Genomic DNA, 17,323 nt, shown 5'->3' with positions numbered 1-17,323 from the left:
GGAAAAATCTCATATTAATACTTTGATAAACTAGATTATAACTCTGAAAAGCGCCTTTATAATCAAGTTTTTTTTTCCCAATTTAATATCCGAGTAATCTTACCTTTAGGTTGGATGGAGATAAAGTTTTAGCTGGCAGCAATTTTGCTGCAGTAATCAAAGAAATCTCATTTCCTCAAGTCCATAACTGACAGTAAAGCAACAAACCATTTCCCCCCAAATTGAATAGTACCTGATTTCTATATCTTCAGCATAATCGTTTTTGTTTCATCATGAATTATTCTTCCAATCAATGTGAGAAGAATGTTAATATTCACTGTTTTCGATTTCCCAAGACATAAAGTGGATGTATTAGAAGAAAAATCATGAAATACCCCCTTAGTACCTAGCCAACTCTGTTTTGATCTGATTTTCAGACATAAGAAAAACATGCACGAGTATTGGTTTCTTGTGTGTGTACATGTTAGCCGCTCAGTCGTGTCCGACTCTTTGCGACCCCATGGATTATAGCCCACCAGGCCTCTCTCTCCATGGAATTCTCCAGGCAAGAACTGGAGTGGATTGCCATTCCCTTCTACAGAGGAACTCCCAACCCAGGGATCGAACCCTGGTTCTGCCTTGCAGGCAGATTCTTTACCATTTGAGGTGTTAAATAAGCAAAGTAAAATGAAGAGACAGTTTCAGAAGAAGCTTCTTTGCTTCAAATGTATGGATTTTTTCTCTCACAGACATTCTTGAAGAATAAAAATGAAGCCTGAATATATTTATTGCAAAGAAAACATGTCAAGTATTTCAGCCTCAAAATAACCCCATGGAGACTAATTTCATTCCCAATTTTAAATGAGGCAAATGAGGCTCAGAGAGTTTAAATAACTCCTAAATTCACAGAGGAAAGATTTGGCCCTAGGTGTTTTGGTTACCAAAGGGTCATGACAAACACCATGATGTGATGTTTTGGGGTCATTTCTGTTTGCTGCACTACGTGTTAAGAGTGTGGAGAAGTGATGAGAAGTGACAAGCAGTTCCATCATATTTATAAAGACAAAGAGTAGTAAAATAGCTGACTCTCTTCTCTTCATCATTGTTTCTGCAATGGCGTATAGGCTGAAGGGTCAACACTGATAGTTATTCATCCAACATTTAAAAACAGATTTTAAATGTTGAATGAGCAAAGCAGAGGCATGACATTTCATACTCTAGTCTTAAGGTTCAAGTGATGCCAATTTAAAGTTAGCATCATTTGACAGCTAGATATCCATAGAAAAGGACTATGGTGAATGGCCTACCTCAAGAATTTCTACAACTTTATTTTTCTTCTCTCTCTTGCTTTTTATTTTCTTTCTATAATACATGAACTGCTTTTATATATTCACTTTTGAGAAAGTCAATTACAATAAGGGCATTCTTTTCTGTTTAACAAAATACCTCTGCCTAAATTATGGAGACAACTTTTTTCAATGTTAATATCTTCAAACAAGAAATTAGCAAATGGGTAAGTACCACAACATTAATCTATATATATAATTTATAGTAGTAGCAATGTTAGTGGCTCAGTCATGTCTGATTCTTTGTGACCCCACAGACTGGCCCACCAGACTCGTCTGTCCATGGAATTCTCCAGGCAAGAATACTGGAGTGGGTTGCCATTACCTTGTCCAGGGGATCTTCCCAACCCAGGGATCAAACCCGGGTTTCCTGCATTGCAGGCAGATTCTTTACCATCTGAGCTACAGGGAAGTCCATATAATTTATACATAGTTTATATATAGTTTATGTATATAATCTCCAAAATTCATATCATTACTTTATTAAGAACTTAATGTTTTAACCCCAGGATTGCTTTTATAGTAGCTGTTAAGCTTTGTTCTTAAAGCTTTGTATTTTAAGTGAACATAATTGTTAGAAAAATAAACAGACACCAATTATACATTCATGTACACACTAACTTGGATTTCCCCAGTGTATTTCCCTTTCCTTTCATACTCAATTTATTGTATATCCAAGATTCAATATCTGTGAGGGCAGATTAAAAAGTATGAAGAAAATAAATCAATTGATTACATTTACTCCACGTATCTTACAATTACTTTAAACTTCAGTTTGAACTCTAATTTCTCATAAGCATGCTGTGGGCTACGCTTAGTCTCTCAGTTGTGTCTGAAGAGTTGTGACTCCATGGACTGCAGCCCGTCAGGTTCCTTTGTCCAAGGGGATTCTCCATGCAGGGATACCAGAGTGGGTTGCCATTTCCTCCTCCAGGGGATCTTCCCAACCCAGGGATCCAACCCAGGTCTCCTGCATTGCGGGCAGATTCTTTACCGACTGAGCCACCAGGGAAGCCCAAGCATAGCTATTTAATAATGTGAATTATTAACTGAAACACAATTTTTACAGTATTTAATTTCTATCAATACTCTCTGGCTAAGGTGGAATACTAAAAATAAAATTCATTTCAACCAGTAATAAAAGCAGCCTATAGACAACTTACCTGGCTAGCCAGCTCCCGGAATTTCAAAAAACTGCATCTACTATTGTATTCTTGGGAGTAGAGAGGCTATGAGTAGAATGTGAAGTGGTCACTCCTTTTTACTTATATGCTGTTAAAAAGTGTAAGACCACACCCATAACATTTTCCAATATTTTTTTTTAATTCAGTTTAAATTTAGATTACATGTTTCCAGTGGTCTGTTCATTATGTTTCAATAAGTGATAGTCTGCTTCCCCTTCTTATGTTAATCAATATAGATGAAGGCATCTTTATTTTATTCTCATTCTCTCAGGAAATCTTAGCCACTCAATTGCCTGGGTTTGTCAAATGTCTATTGTATCTACACAGGGATTTTAGGTGTTATTGACATTAGGAAAGAAAATACATTGTAAAAGTAAATGTCTATTCTTGAAAAACTTTAGATCTGACCTGGGATTTGACCAACTAGACACATGTGAGACACACTGTAGAAATAATGAAGCAACAATAAATAAAAGTTATAAGGGTAGCCTTCTTTCTTTAAGAAGGATAAGTTGGCACAGATCTGTGAGTGCCTAACTGGAATAAAAAGGTGGAAATGACTAGACATCAAACAACCTAAGATCTTTTGCGACAGGACTGTGACAATGGCATTATATGTTAAGACAACTATCAAAATATAGAACACATAGTCACTGACATTAAGACTTTTGAAATATTACTCTGATGTATTTTTTTTGGCTTTTTTGATTATAGGAAAAGTATAGTCATTCAATTCATCTTTTTTAGAGGGCCATTTTCAAGACTATATGTGAACCAACCTATAAAGAAGGCTTGTGGACAACTTGGACCCATGTCTTACTTTCTCATTCTATTTTTCTTCCTGTTTCCACGTCACATGGACTCTCACAGAACTTTTGCTTTTCCCTGTTTTTACCCTGCTTCCTTTCATACTCATGATGAATTTCAATTTACTGAATATTCTTCAGTTATAGTAATATTTTAGTTGAGGTAGCTTTTTTAATGAATAATAAATAGTGCTGTGGATTGCACATGAAAAGGTTACTTACAGCACAAAAAGGAAATAAGCTTGCAATTGTATCTGAGAAGGAAAAACAATTCATTTAGTGTCTCTTAAGTCTTCTTTCTAGCATAGCAAAATAGCAGATTTTTATACACATTTAACCTTTTGAGCAGTCAGGTGGATTTTATCATAGGGACTTAAGTGAGTTCATTCATTATGCAGAACACTACACAAGTCCCCACAAACCTACTAACTATATTCTAGTGTTTGGTCTAGTCATGAAAAGTATAACAATTTCTGTTTAATATTCTAAGGATAGTGGCACATTGTTGTTTGAAAATATTACAGAGTATTATATAAAATTCTATCAAATAAAATGGATAAAACAATTTAATAGGAAAAAATATATCATTTTCCCAGTCTGGTTTCTAATATTACCTAGAAGAAGGAATTTTGTAGTTCTGGTTTAACTGTTTGATGTCTAGTCATTTCCACCTTTTTATTCCAGTTAGGCACTCACAGATCTGTGCCAACTTATCCTTCTTAAAGAAAGAAGGCCAAATAAATGATGGAATCATGAGACTTAGAAGTGTAGACTGCTTAAAATAACTCTAGGTACACATAAACTATGAATTAAAAACTAAATTTCAAAATAGACTTAATTATGTACTTAGTGACAATACGCTGATGCTTTGAAACTGATGTGATCACCAGTTAAAAATATAACTTAGTAGACTGGCATTCTTTTTTTCTCACATAATGAGCAATCCACATTTCACTCTGTATTTGATGCTATGATTCTAGACAACTGGCAATTTTTTGTTAACTTATACACAAGCTGTATTCTTCTAAAGCAACTATATATATATGTCAAATTCAAAATTGACTATAACTAAATAACTAACTGATTATAAAATTTTACACAGATTATAATTGGTCTTAAGGAAATTGGAAAGGCCCTGGTTAAAAAGAAAGTAGACTGGATGCTTTCAACCTCAGACTGTAGTCCCTGGGCAGGAGGGATGTTCTTTATTGTATCTCTTTTTTTGTCTTTTAAATATGGATTAATATCCATATCTGAACCTGCACTGTTGGTGACAAGCAGCAATGCATTCAATAATAACTCTGCTGTTAAAACTCCTATAAACACAATGACAAAAATGTGGCTTAACAGTATCACCTTCTGCTATTTTACTTATATTTTGTATACATGGAGCTAGAGAACCAAACTCAGAAGCATGACTAGAAATGGACATTCATTGAAAATGGATCATTAGTAGCTTTTATTTCCAAAAGCTTCATGCATGTTTATTCCAGAGGAAAAATTATCTTTTGAAACCAAAAAGCCAGTAACTCAGGATTCTGAACCTTTTCTCACTATGGATACTTTCATCAGTCTTGTGATGCCTAGAGGCCCTTCTCAGAATAATGCTTTTCAGGTTCCAAAATGAAATAAACAGAAGCACAAAGTAAGTATCAAAATATTTTTAAATGTGTGATATAATAACATGCATGCTCATCTATTAACACGTTAAATAACAGAGGTGGTGGCAGGCCCATTATAGTTTCTTATTAGTGAAAACAGTAAATGGTATTTTCAGTTCTGTACAAGATAATGTGGTATGAAAATAACTGTGGTTTCTGTTAGTGACAAAGTCATTGGTAGTGCTAATGCAATGATTAAGTGGCAACCCACTCCAGTATTCTTGCCTAGAAAATCCCATGGACGGAGGAGCCTGGTAGGCTACAGTCCATGGGGTCGCAAAGAGTCGGACACGACTGAGCGACATCACTTTCAATTTTCACATCTGTAATGGATGGAAATTCTAAGTTTCAGAGAGCTATTAGTAAAAAAGAAACATACAATTTTTGTTTCCTCATCAAGAAACACAGACACCCTGAATTCTAGCTATCCCTGAGGGTCCTGTAGCCTTGGTCAAAAACTTTGCATTAAGCACTTAAAGCGGATGGGGCTAAGAGCATCCTTTATATAAATCCCTGTAGGAAAGTGCTCATGTCTTGTTATACTGAAAGCTATTAACAATGGTAGAATCGAGGAATAATTCTAATGGGAAAGGAAAAGGCATTATTAAGTAACTGCTGAGTGGGTATGAAGCAACATTTATATATGAAATAGCCAGGCTATGGATGTTCAAAAAAATTGTGTGTCTTCCTGAGTGTACCAAAAAATATAAATTGAATTTTATTTTGAACAAGCTACCACAAATATCCTTGGATTTCTTGGAGCTAAGAGGCACGGTTTCAACTCTTTGGTGTTTTGTAGTTAGATAATAGTGCTGAGTATTTATAGGCTCCCTTATATAACTATAGTTCTATCCACTTTTCTTGTCAGAATAGTTTATTTTCTGTCCCTGCTCCTGTTTTCCTTGAATTTTAGTATTGAATTTACTGACTTTGCTCTGGCTCTACTTCTTTTTATAGAACCATATTCCTCCAGTTCAATTTATTTTTAAGTTGGATACTTTATGTGTCCATTCCCTTTAGAACTCTAAAAAGAATGTGTATTATTGACCAGATAAAGCTATTAAAGCAACTATCATGAAACTTATTTTTAGGTCCTTGGCCACCTTAATGGCTCTTTGGGGTTTAAGATATGCTCAAAGTTGAGCATTCCATAAGCTGGGAGGAGCAGTCTGTGGCTATTATTTCTTCCTCAGCACCTGTTCCATGTGGAAGAGGTGAAATCTGGCATTCTCTCTCCCACCCACCGCACTTATTTCAGGACTATTAATGATTACACGATCAAAATTTTTAAAAGAGTGCCTTTTCTTAGGTACCCATCTCCCTGACCAGCTCCTATTCTAAAAACATTATTTTCTTTGCCCTCTCTACATCTTCATTCTCTGCTTCTCTGATGACTCTCTTTTTGTCCCTTTGCAGATAGAACTGCTTTATGTTAAAGTCTATTTTAGCAGTCTTGTACTCTTTATTCTTTTTAATCTCTCCTTTGGCGCTAACATTCAATCTTACCACCTCTCCATTCTTATCTGATTCCTGAATCTGTCTGTGTTACCAGTGCTTCCCTGAGTTATCATTCACATTTTTATAACTGGCTGTCCTAGCTTACCGTGATGTGTCAGTTTCACCTACCATTCAATATGACTCTGCAGGAAAGAAATTTGTTGGAATCCTCTCCTTCAGGTGAAGAACAAAGATTTGAAGATGAACTCAAACCATATACGAGGCTCTCTGTGCTACATGTTGCTGGAAGCTATCACTTCCAAGGCTGCAGATGTAGCCAACAACTGCAGCCAGCGGCATGCCAGGGGTTGGTGTCCCGCCCAACCATGGGTGCCACTAAAATTTTATTGGTACTATTTGAAACCCTTGGGATTTCAGGAAATCCTGGAAAGCTCTGCACATTTGATAAAAGATTAGATATCATCTATGTTCTTTTCTTTCTCCTGAGAAAAGTGTCTCTGTTATTCAGTGAATTTGATTAAAAAAAACAAAAACAAAAACAGTGATTTGTGCCTGTAATTTTCCCATGATGAAATAACCATTTCAGCATCACTCTGATATTCGGACCCCAAATTTCACCTAAGCACCCCAAAATGCCATGTTACACATGTAAAGAATAATGACTAGCCCACAAATTATATCTTAACCATGTTTCAACTTGCAAGTCATAGAATGACTTCTCTCCTAGCAGTTTTCCTATAGGAGATTTCTTTTCTATAGTTCCAAATTTTGAGTTTTTTTTTTTTTTTTTTGTCAAGGGTAAGGATGTCAAGGTAAGGATAATTGAAAAGACTGATATTTACGGTCAGAGAAAAATTCAGTATTTCTCAATCATATATTACATTTTTAAATGCTATAAAGATGACATCACATTATCCTGTTCCCAAACTCTCTTGATCTCTGCATACTTTACCTGCCTTTTTTGAGATAGGGATATATTAGAATGAGTTCCAGTTTGGAGAATAAATGCAAAATTAATTTTGATCCCTGAACATATGCTATTAAGTGCATAATGGGAATGTTACATAATTTGAAAAACAAGAAGGTCTTATTGAATGTTTCAGTAATTATTTGTAATGAAATACAAAACTGTCAGGTAATGAGAATCTGATTCAATTTGTTAGACGTATTTAGTAAGTCCTAGGGGATCTATTTGAGCATTCAGCAGATATTTTTACATCTTTTTTTATTAGATTATCACTTTAAAGTACAGCAGGTGAACTTTCAAAGTGTGACATCTCTGTACAAAATTGTTGGGCAACATTTGGAAAAATATACCCAGAGGCATCTGATTGAAAATGGAACTTCTGTGTCAGACACATAAAATCCAATTTGGTTTTGTCATTAAGTCAATTTTTTGTGTTTATTGTTGCAAAGACTTCATCCTGCAGTAATGTTGGAGTCATTTCTTTCCTTGAGGGCTACTGATATACTTGCACAGTATTCTAGATTTTTTTGTACTTATTGTCAGGTCTGTGTAAAGAATGTGAGAAACTAAGTTAAATAATTATCCATGTTCAAGTATTTATAGTTATGGTTACTTCCATTTATATCGCTATATATTTATGGGTAGATTTTAAATATTGTGTATCTTGTATTTGGAGAAGGCAATGGCAAGCCACTCCAGTACTCTGGCCTAGAAAATCCCATGGATGGAGGAGCCTGGTAGGCTGCAGTCCATGGGGTCGCTAAGGGTCGGACACGACTGAGCGACTTCACTTTCACTTTTCACTTTCACACACTGGAGAAGGAAATGGCAACCCACTCCAGTGTTCTTGCCTGGAGAATCCCAGGGAAGGGGGAGCCTGGTGGGCTTCTGTCTATGGGGTCACACAGAGTCGGACACGACTGAAGTGACTTAGCAGCAGCAGCATCTTGTATTTAACATTATACAATTAATCTTAAATACAAAGCTTTCATCAACCCGTAGTTATTTTTTCTTTTTTTTAATGTTCACAAAAGGTGACAGCCTAAGGAAAGCTGTCCTTTGCCTGTCCTACTGGAGTTCTGAATTAATTCCTATTCTATGTATTCAAGGAAAGTAACCTTACGTTGATATTAGGCAATGATTTCAAAGGCAAAAATCACTACTAAAGCACCATTTAAAAATTCTAAAACAGAGAAGACTTTTAAAATCTGGAATAAAACTAGAATTAGCATTAATGATTATTATTCTTTGCTTTTCTTTGAGTTTTTGCTACACGTACAAAAGCTAAAGTCTATTTTGGTGTTTTAAAAATCCCTTCTAGAAACACAAAATAGATAGTTTATGAGATGGATTATTAATACTTAAATACTTTTTCCATCAGCTGGTCTTGACCCCGTATTGTCAAAGCCTAAAAGGCAAGTGATCATCCTAAAAACCTCCTCACATGATTATTACACGCAATCAGAACTCATCCACTTAATATTTGTCTTCATATTAAACAAAGAGCTGTTTATCCCTGAGCATACTGTCCTTCTTGTGAAATCCTCATTTCGACAGCCTGGCCTCTGTTTGGTACCTACTATTATGTTCCTCTGGCCTCAGTTCAAATGTCATTTCCTTAAACTCCCCCAAACAGAACAGGTGCTCCATCATGGCTCCCTGTTCATTCACAGTGCTCATCATTTTTGTAATCAGCCATTATGTAAGTCTTGCTTTTCTCTCCCATTAATCTGCATACTCCACAAGAACAGGAACTGAATTTAACTGCTATTATTGCTCCAGCTGTAGTGGGTGGCTACTGTGGGATCCAGGTTGGTGAATGAATTAATTCATACGTTTTCCGAAAATTTTGTACATAGTTAAGAAAAAAAAATCAATAAATATTTGCGGCTAGTTTATTTACTGAACACCTAGCTGAATACTTTCACTATAATACTCGACTTACACAATTTTCTTATTAAATTTATGTGTGTCTTAATCCTCGTTTTCATTTCTTTATAAACACTTATTATTTTTAAAACTCTATTTTAATCAGAATCTCTTATATTTTGCCTTTGGATCTATGTAATACCTGGATATAGCAGACTAGGAATTTAAGTGTTATATGGGATAAAACTATAATTTCTGGCCATCTGTATTAGATAAGAAAATACTGAAATTATTTGCTACACTGTTTCTGTTCACTATTAACTAAAATACTTGATCAAATAACAGCGGCATCTTACAATAACTGCAAACAAAAAAACATAAAGAAATGAACGTTGGTATTTGTGGTCCAGAGTAGGTTATGATGCCATATTTTTCAAAAACTAAAGCAACTCATCCCCTCTAATGGTTTTGACTGAATTAATAATATTTGTTTATTAATAATTCTGCTAATGTCACTGGATTTCCTAAATTAATGTACTTGTAAAACATGGTATGCAATGCATTAAAAGGCTGACTTGTATACATTTTGTTCTCAGTACACACAGTCAATTACTAAAGATAGGTAGTACTTTAAAATTTTAAAAAATTATAACAAGAAAAAGGGGACTAAACTAGCTTTAACTTTAAGTAACTCAAAATCGTTGTGTCTATTTATTTATGCAATTATTTGCTTATCTACTATCTTACCTATGTAGTTTGCTAAATAGTTTATATATGCTCCTAATTTTAATTTAGTCATCAATTTAAACCAAAGAGTGCTGTTCATTCTATTTATAGATGAAGAATCTGAGGCTCAGAAAGGTCAACTAATACTATTCAGACATATAAAGAGAACAAGCCAGAATTTAAACCTCAATTCTGCTGCTGCTGCTGCTGCTAAGTCACTTCAGTCGTGTCCGACTCTGTGTGACCCCATAGACGGAAGCCCACCAGGCTCCCCCGTCCCTGGGATTCTCCAGGCAAGAACACTGGAGTGGGTTGCCATTTCCTTCTCCAAAGAGAAAAAGTCAGAGTCTAAACCTCACTTCTACTTGAATTCAAAGCCTATGTTCTTTCCTCTTACTCTGCAGCCACTTGTCAAGGCCACTCAAGTGCAAGTGTTCTTGAAGTGTACTGTGTAGTAAACAGTGTTCCTTTCACCCGCCAAAGGGCAGGATCGATCATGCTTGGGAGGACAGGCTATGCAGATGCAATACATAGGGTTAAGACCAGGATCTGAACTTTACTAGCCACGTGAACCTACACAAATTATTTCATCTCTCAGGAGCTCAGTTTTTTTCTGTAAAATGGAGCCAATGATAAACAGAATCTACCACAAAGAGTGTTAAGAGGATCAAATAAGGTGTTATTTAAAGTACTTAGAACAGTGCTGGGCTCATAGTAAAATTAAAATCAACATTATCATATAACAATTGGTGACAAAATTTTAAGATAAGTTGAGAGTTTTTATTTACAAGTTTGTCTTTCAAAAGCAATAATTAATTGTTGAGCATATAATAATGCAGATGACATTATTTACTTATCAAATGTTTTATCAATTTTAACAGCGTAAGTCTTCAATTATAATTCAAGTGTACTTGGCAGCATACATGGATTTCAAAAGAAAAAACACATATATACATCTATCTAGCATATGTTTGTGTATTTGTAAATACTAGCTCATTTATAATGAAGGCTTAAAGAGTTACAGCTGCTCAAAAATGAATATACAAAATATTAATCTATAGTGTTCAAACTCTATCCACATGTATCATCACCTTTTGCCCTTATTAGTTTATAGATGGAATTCCTAAAGTACTATAGAATTATCTAGATTATTTCACTAACTTAAAACTGGATAATTTTGACTTTTAGAAACATCACTTTCTCCTCAGGTGAAGATTTTTAGTTTTGATTTTTAATAAAATGCTCTGAAATCATCCAAGTCATAATACTTTCTGGCATAATTGGGGATGCTGTATTATAAGGGCTCCCTTGGTGACTATTTTAATTTACAGAAATAGTATCAGGAATGGAAAAGAATTTGAGTGCCATTCCTGAAATTTAATCATGTCACATTTAAACACCCAGAAGGGAACTGTATACGGCTACTGTTAGCCACATGGGCCCCCAAAATGAAAATAATCCTAGTTATTTTTAGATAGTTAACTAAAGTGCCATCAATTTCCATTGAATTTACTTTAAACATCGTGTTCTGCTAATTCTACATGACAAAGCGTATCTATTCTCCTGAGAACAGGTTTCATTCCAGTTTATCATCCTTGTCCTTTGAAGATGTTTATAAAAATGGCCATGTGAACACTTGAACTTATTTAAAAGAAACAAGGGAATATAAATTAGAACTTAAATTAGAAGAATATCTGTAATAGTGTAATAGGTACTAAGTGTCTGCTCAGTCGCTTTAGTCAGGTCTGACTCTTTCAGATCCCATGGACTGTAGCCCACCAGGATCTTCTGTCCATGGGATTTTCCCAGCAAGAATACTGGAGTGGGTTGCCATTTCCTCCTCCAGGGATTCTTCCCAATCCAGGGATCGAACTCAGGTCTCCTGTATCTCCTGCATTGCAGGCAGAATTTTTTACCACTGAGCTACCTGGGAAGCCCCATTAGGTGCTTTGGGAATATCTTAAAAATTTTCACTTATCAATCAAAAGTAACTTCAATTAAAATAAAAATAATCAAAGTTAATCAAATGCCCTGTGGTTAAAAAAAAAAAAGAAAGATAAAACTAAAAAATAATTGAGATCTCTCAAAGTCAATGATAAGCTCTATGAATCATAACTGGAAATCTAAACTGAAATTATATAAATCAGATATATAATTGCCTTAACTCACCCACAGATATTAGGAAATAATCAGTGTTAAAATTATAAGTACATTCTTTGCCAAGTATTGAAACATTTGTTGTTAACATATGAACTAATTATATTGTTACAGAAAATGTTTAACAGGTGATTGATACACATAATAATTATTACCACATAATTAAGCATTATCTTATAATAGAGCTAGATATAAATTTATTCCTTACAAACTAAAAGTACTTAATAGCTGTATTAATTAAAGACACACATTATGAAAAATAATTCACATAATATCTTTTAAAATAATATTAAACTCTCATATCAACATAAATGTCTTGCCTTTAATTGTTTAAATGAAAATGAATAATGAATGAATAAATGAATTTATACTTAGGTTTTTAAAATGCAGGATATCATTAATATTAAAAATATTTCATCTAATTAGACTGAAAATCAATCATAATAAATTGCTTAAAATTGAAGGTACGGTAAAAATGAGGAAAAGGCAAATAAAAAGCTAAGGACTGGAAAAAAAAAACCCATGTTTTGATGATAAGTATATAAATATCAAGATCAGTCTCTCTATACCGTGAGAAATGCAGCCTCCAAAATTACCACTTTTATATTTTGATATAAGGCTTGCTAGTAGTAGTAGCAGCTGGTAAGATCATAGTATCATATGACTGCTGATTATTTGAAATGAGTGAGAAATAAATAAGTGATCTCAGATAAACTATCAAGATGCCTGCATGCAGAAATGGCCTAAAATGAGAAACTCTTATTTCAAGTTCATTTGCATAACCCATTGTAAAATATACCAGATCTCAATAAACCCATCAGTACAATTAAGAAGGAAGTAGATATCTGTCAACTATACTTCAATATAAAATCAAAATTTTAAAAAGGCAGAAGTGGTACAAGTGAGGCAAATATAAGTGCAGGAGCCACAGTCAGACTGAAGACAGTTTGAATGTGAACACAGGGACAACAGCATTTTTGAATGGATGCCCTCTAACCCTTCCCTCCCCGACCCCCTAACCTCCGCAACCCCTACCCCAGCTCCCTGCCCCGCCAAGCACTTAATTTCCATCGTTCTCTCTTTCCTCTCTCACATGAAATATCTGCTGAAACAAATGGCTTCTCTCCCATTATTGCAGGTATAAACTGACTTAGTGGTATTCCTATGGGACAGCATAAAAAGCCTGAAGAAAGTTTATCAATCTTAACTTCAGAGCGGACGTGAGCAAATTAGTTATAATCTCTGCAATGTGAACTCCCAAGATCCGAACCTCAATCAGCTGGGAGCTGGCACTAGCTGTAACCTGCAGGTTCTTCTATATGCTGTGTAGTCAGGGGATGGTCTAAGTTTTCAATGTGTGGCACTAAATCATCACTGTGGCAAGGTGCACTTTTTTACTCTGGATTTTCTAAACATTATAAAAAGCCACAGGAGAAAGCAAAACCATATATCCTCAGCAACAAAGACAATGGGAAGAATCAGAATCCTTATTACATATTCTTATAAATCAATGCAATAAAAACTAATACCCCCAGAGGAACATATTTTACAGTGTACCTTATGTGACCCTTTTTGATCCCTGTCAAGGCACAGAGATGAAGAAGGGAACAGCAGAATGTCAGAGGATATGATAGGTAATGGGAGGCATCTCACTATCACACTCATGTCAGAGAGCAGTCTGGATTTACATATAGATATTACACAGAGACAAAACCAAGTCAAAGAAAAACAAAATTTTGTGAAACACAGTAGCAAAAACTAATTGGAAGACACTAGATGCAAGCTGGGGGCAATTAAGCTCAAAGCCTATTTCGATACAGCCTTCTTAATCTATCAGGTTTCTTTCCAGGATACTTTCACATGTGGTGACTTCAGTAAAATTGCTAATGGAGAGATGCACAAGCTTTAGTCATCGGTTTCACGTTCTAGCTCACATCCAGGTTTCCTTCCATTTTCAACGGGTGGAGGTGACGGAATTCCACCTGAGCTATTTCAAATTGTAGTGTGGAAGAAGACTCTTGAGAGTCCCTTGAATAGTAAGGAGATCAAACCAATCAATTCTAAAGAAAATCAACCCTGAATATTCATTGAAAGGACCAAAGCTGAAGCTCCAATACTTTGGCCACCTGATGCGAAGATCTGACTCATTAAAAAAGACCCTGATGCTGGGAAATACTGAGGGCAAGAGAAGAGGGTGACAGAAGACGAGATGATTGGATGTCACTAGTGACTCGGTGACATGAGTTGGAGCAAACTCCGGGAGATAGGGAAGGACAGGGAAGCCCGGTGTGCTATATAGTTCATTGGACAAAGAGTCCAACACAGCTTAGTTACTGAACAACAATAAGAGGTAACCAACTGGCTGTCTAGTTGCTCCTTGATCAATACAGGTGCCAAAGGCTCACTAGGCAGTATATTGACGTCCCATGAACCAAAGGTTCATGCAAGAGCTGGGCCTGGGTGGGCCAAGGACTACTTGAAACTGAATTTAACTTAGTGGGAGGTTAAACTCTTTGTAGGAAGGTTGCTAGGTTAGTTGACTGGATGGCTATGGGTTATGCAGAATAATCTGCTTACTCAGACTCTCCTTTCCTTCCATTCATCCATACTTGAACCTCCCTTTATTAACTTCTGCTCCGTGTCCTTCTCCAATTATTTTCATTTTTTAAATAGTTTGATTTATTTATGACTGTGCTTAGTCCTCAGTGCTGTGCAGGCTTTTCTCTAGTTGTGGACGTGGAGGCTACTCTCTAGCTGCAAGGGGCAGGCTTCTCATTGTGGTTCCTTCTTTTGATGTCATCGGAGCACAGGCTCTAGGCATATAAGTACATATGTAGTTGTGGCTCCAGAGTTCAAGAGCACAGGACCAATAGCTGTGATACATAAGCTTAGTTGGCTTCACAGCCTGTGGGATCTTCCCGAATCAGGGACTGAACCAGTGTCTCCTGCATTGTCAGGTGGATACTTTACCATTGAGCCTCCAGAGAAGCACACTCCAATTACTTTCAAGCTTAGAAAAAATTTTGCTCAATCTCAAGTATTTATTTGCTATTCACAATTTCATCGTTTTCATGAAGATTTTCAGGACTCGGGTGATGAGAATCGCCAGATCACTGTGTTTAAATACATAACCCAAATTAATTCTTCAATAATTTTCCTTGTTTTATTTTATAAATTACCATTGTCAAAGGGGAATAAAGAGAGGGAAAGTGAGAAATAAAATTGCTACTCTGGCTAAAGAGAAAGAGATGGGGAGAGAGGGATGGAGTGAGTGAGTGTGTGTGTGTGTGGGGGGGGTAAGAGAGAGCAGAGGTGGAAGGTGCTTTCAAGTTTACCTTGTTCCGCTCTATCCACAGAGACATCCTGATTTAGAGAAAACTATATGGCAGGTCACTCCAGTACTCTTGCCTAGTGAATCCCATGGATGGAGCAGCCTGGTGGGCTGCAGTTCATGGGGTTACTAAGGGTCAGACACGACTGAGCGACTTCACTTTCACTTTTCACTTTCACACACTGGAGAAGGAAATGGCAACCCACTCCAGTGTTCTTGCCTGGAGAATCCCAGGGATGGGGGAACCTGGTGGGCTTCCATCTATGGGGTCACACAGAGTCGGACACGACTGAAGTGACTTAGCAGCAGCAGCAGCAGCATACAGAATTTGGAATCTTAAGACCTGATTCTAGATTCCTTCCAGTTCTGCTTTTCGCACTAATTTTGAGAGCCTGGGAAAACCACATAGCCCATGTGTCTTAGTTCCCATGTCTGAATTCTCATGTGCATTTGCATTCTGACTTGTATAATGTTATGATGCTCTAACATCATTATATACATCAAAGCCATAGCACTATGAACTTTCTATAAATGTCCAACAATTAATAAACAACACCACTACTGTCCTCATTAGCAAGTATTGTTGCCCAATTCTGGTCTCCTTCACCAACTTTAATCCTGTTATTACCTCTTCCTAGTTTTTGTTTGTTTTCAGAAAGGTGGGGTGCTTTGTGCTTCATGGTAAACACTTCAGGCAAATTATTGTCCTATAATTTGATCCATCACTTCAAGACCTCACAGATTTAAGCTTTAAGAAGACAAATAAATGGTGTTTAAAATTCTTACTAATGGATTGACCAGCTTAACATGAATCCTCATTAATCTCTACCTTTTATTTGTGACCAAGGTTATCTGTTTAGAATGCTCAAATTTATTGTTTGAAACAGAATAACCAGTCTGGGAGGAAATCAGTTCCTGTATATACTCAAGAGCCAAAATGAGGCACATGTTTATTAATTGTTGGACATTTGTATAAACTTGTGATGCACTTGTGCCTTTAAGGAACTGTTGAGCTCCTTTGAGATCACAGAGTAACCACTCGTATCCCTATCATGCTCTGAGACCCATCCAGGAGTATATATGTACACTAACAACATTGGATTGTTGTTATCATGTTATGTTGTTATCATATTTGATAACAACAAATATGAAATGCACATTTTAATATATTATAAACCCCTGAAGCAAATTATTACTACCAAATTACCCAAATTCCATAATAAGTGAAGGTGATGCAAACAGAGGATATATATACATATATAGATATTCACAAATATGTGAATACTTACTGTATTGACAGTTTCTTCCCATGAATTCCCCTGGGCACTCACAGGAATAGTTAGCAACAAGGTCTGTACATATCCCACCATTTTTGCAGGGCTCAGCTTCGCATTCATTTATATCTGAGGAAAATAGGAAGAAGAGAGAAAGAGAATTACTGGTGAAAAAAGATAGATTTTTAGAAGGTTTTAGGTATTTCAAATAAGAGAAGGTCTAAATAATGTCATGTGTGTATGTCTTATCAATAATATAAATGGTGCTTACAATAGACAATTTATTAACAATCAAAGTCAAATTCAAATGGAATTGAGAATCCAAATCCAACAGAACTAAAACACTCTCTAATCCTGAAAATAAACATGACTAGTTGGGGAAATATTCAGTGTATCCTTAGAATTAAAATCAAACAAATTAACCCTGATCGAGAAATGAATTGGTATCACTTACAAGATCTAGAAACCTCCCCAGCAGCAACCCCTGCCAATTAACACTGTGTCATTTCATCTTAATTCATTAAAATTCTAACTGACAGAGATGTTTTAGTTTCTAAATAGTTCG

The 17,323-nt window shown here is 35.8% G+C and overlaps 1 protein-coding gene across 2 annotated transcripts in view; it reads right to left on the bottom strand.

Moving 5' to 3' along the window:
* Nucleotides 1-17,323, bottom strand: part of EDIL3 (EGF like and discoidin domains 3) — a 512,079-nt gene that overhangs the window by 218,304 nt on the left and 276,452 nt on the right. For both annotated transcript variants that reach the window (XM_055430480.2, XM_055430481.2), the window contains one exon: nt 16,774-16,887. In XM_055430480.2, coding sequence (XP_055286455.1) covers nt 16,774-16,887 — 114 coding nt within the window. The remainder of the gene's footprint in view (nt 1-16,773; nt 16,888-17,323) is intronic.

The sequence above is a fragment of the Moschus berezovskii genome, chromosome 8, assembly GCF_049115385.1.
Source record: "Moschus berezovskii isolate FMDL1 chromosome 8, NW_MosBer_1.0, whole genome shotgun sequence".
Taxonomy (NCBI): Eukaryota; Metazoa; Chordata; class Mammalia; order Artiodactyla; family Moschidae; genus Moschus; species Moschus berezovskii.
This window is presented reverse-complemented; position numbering and strand designations above follow the sequence as displayed.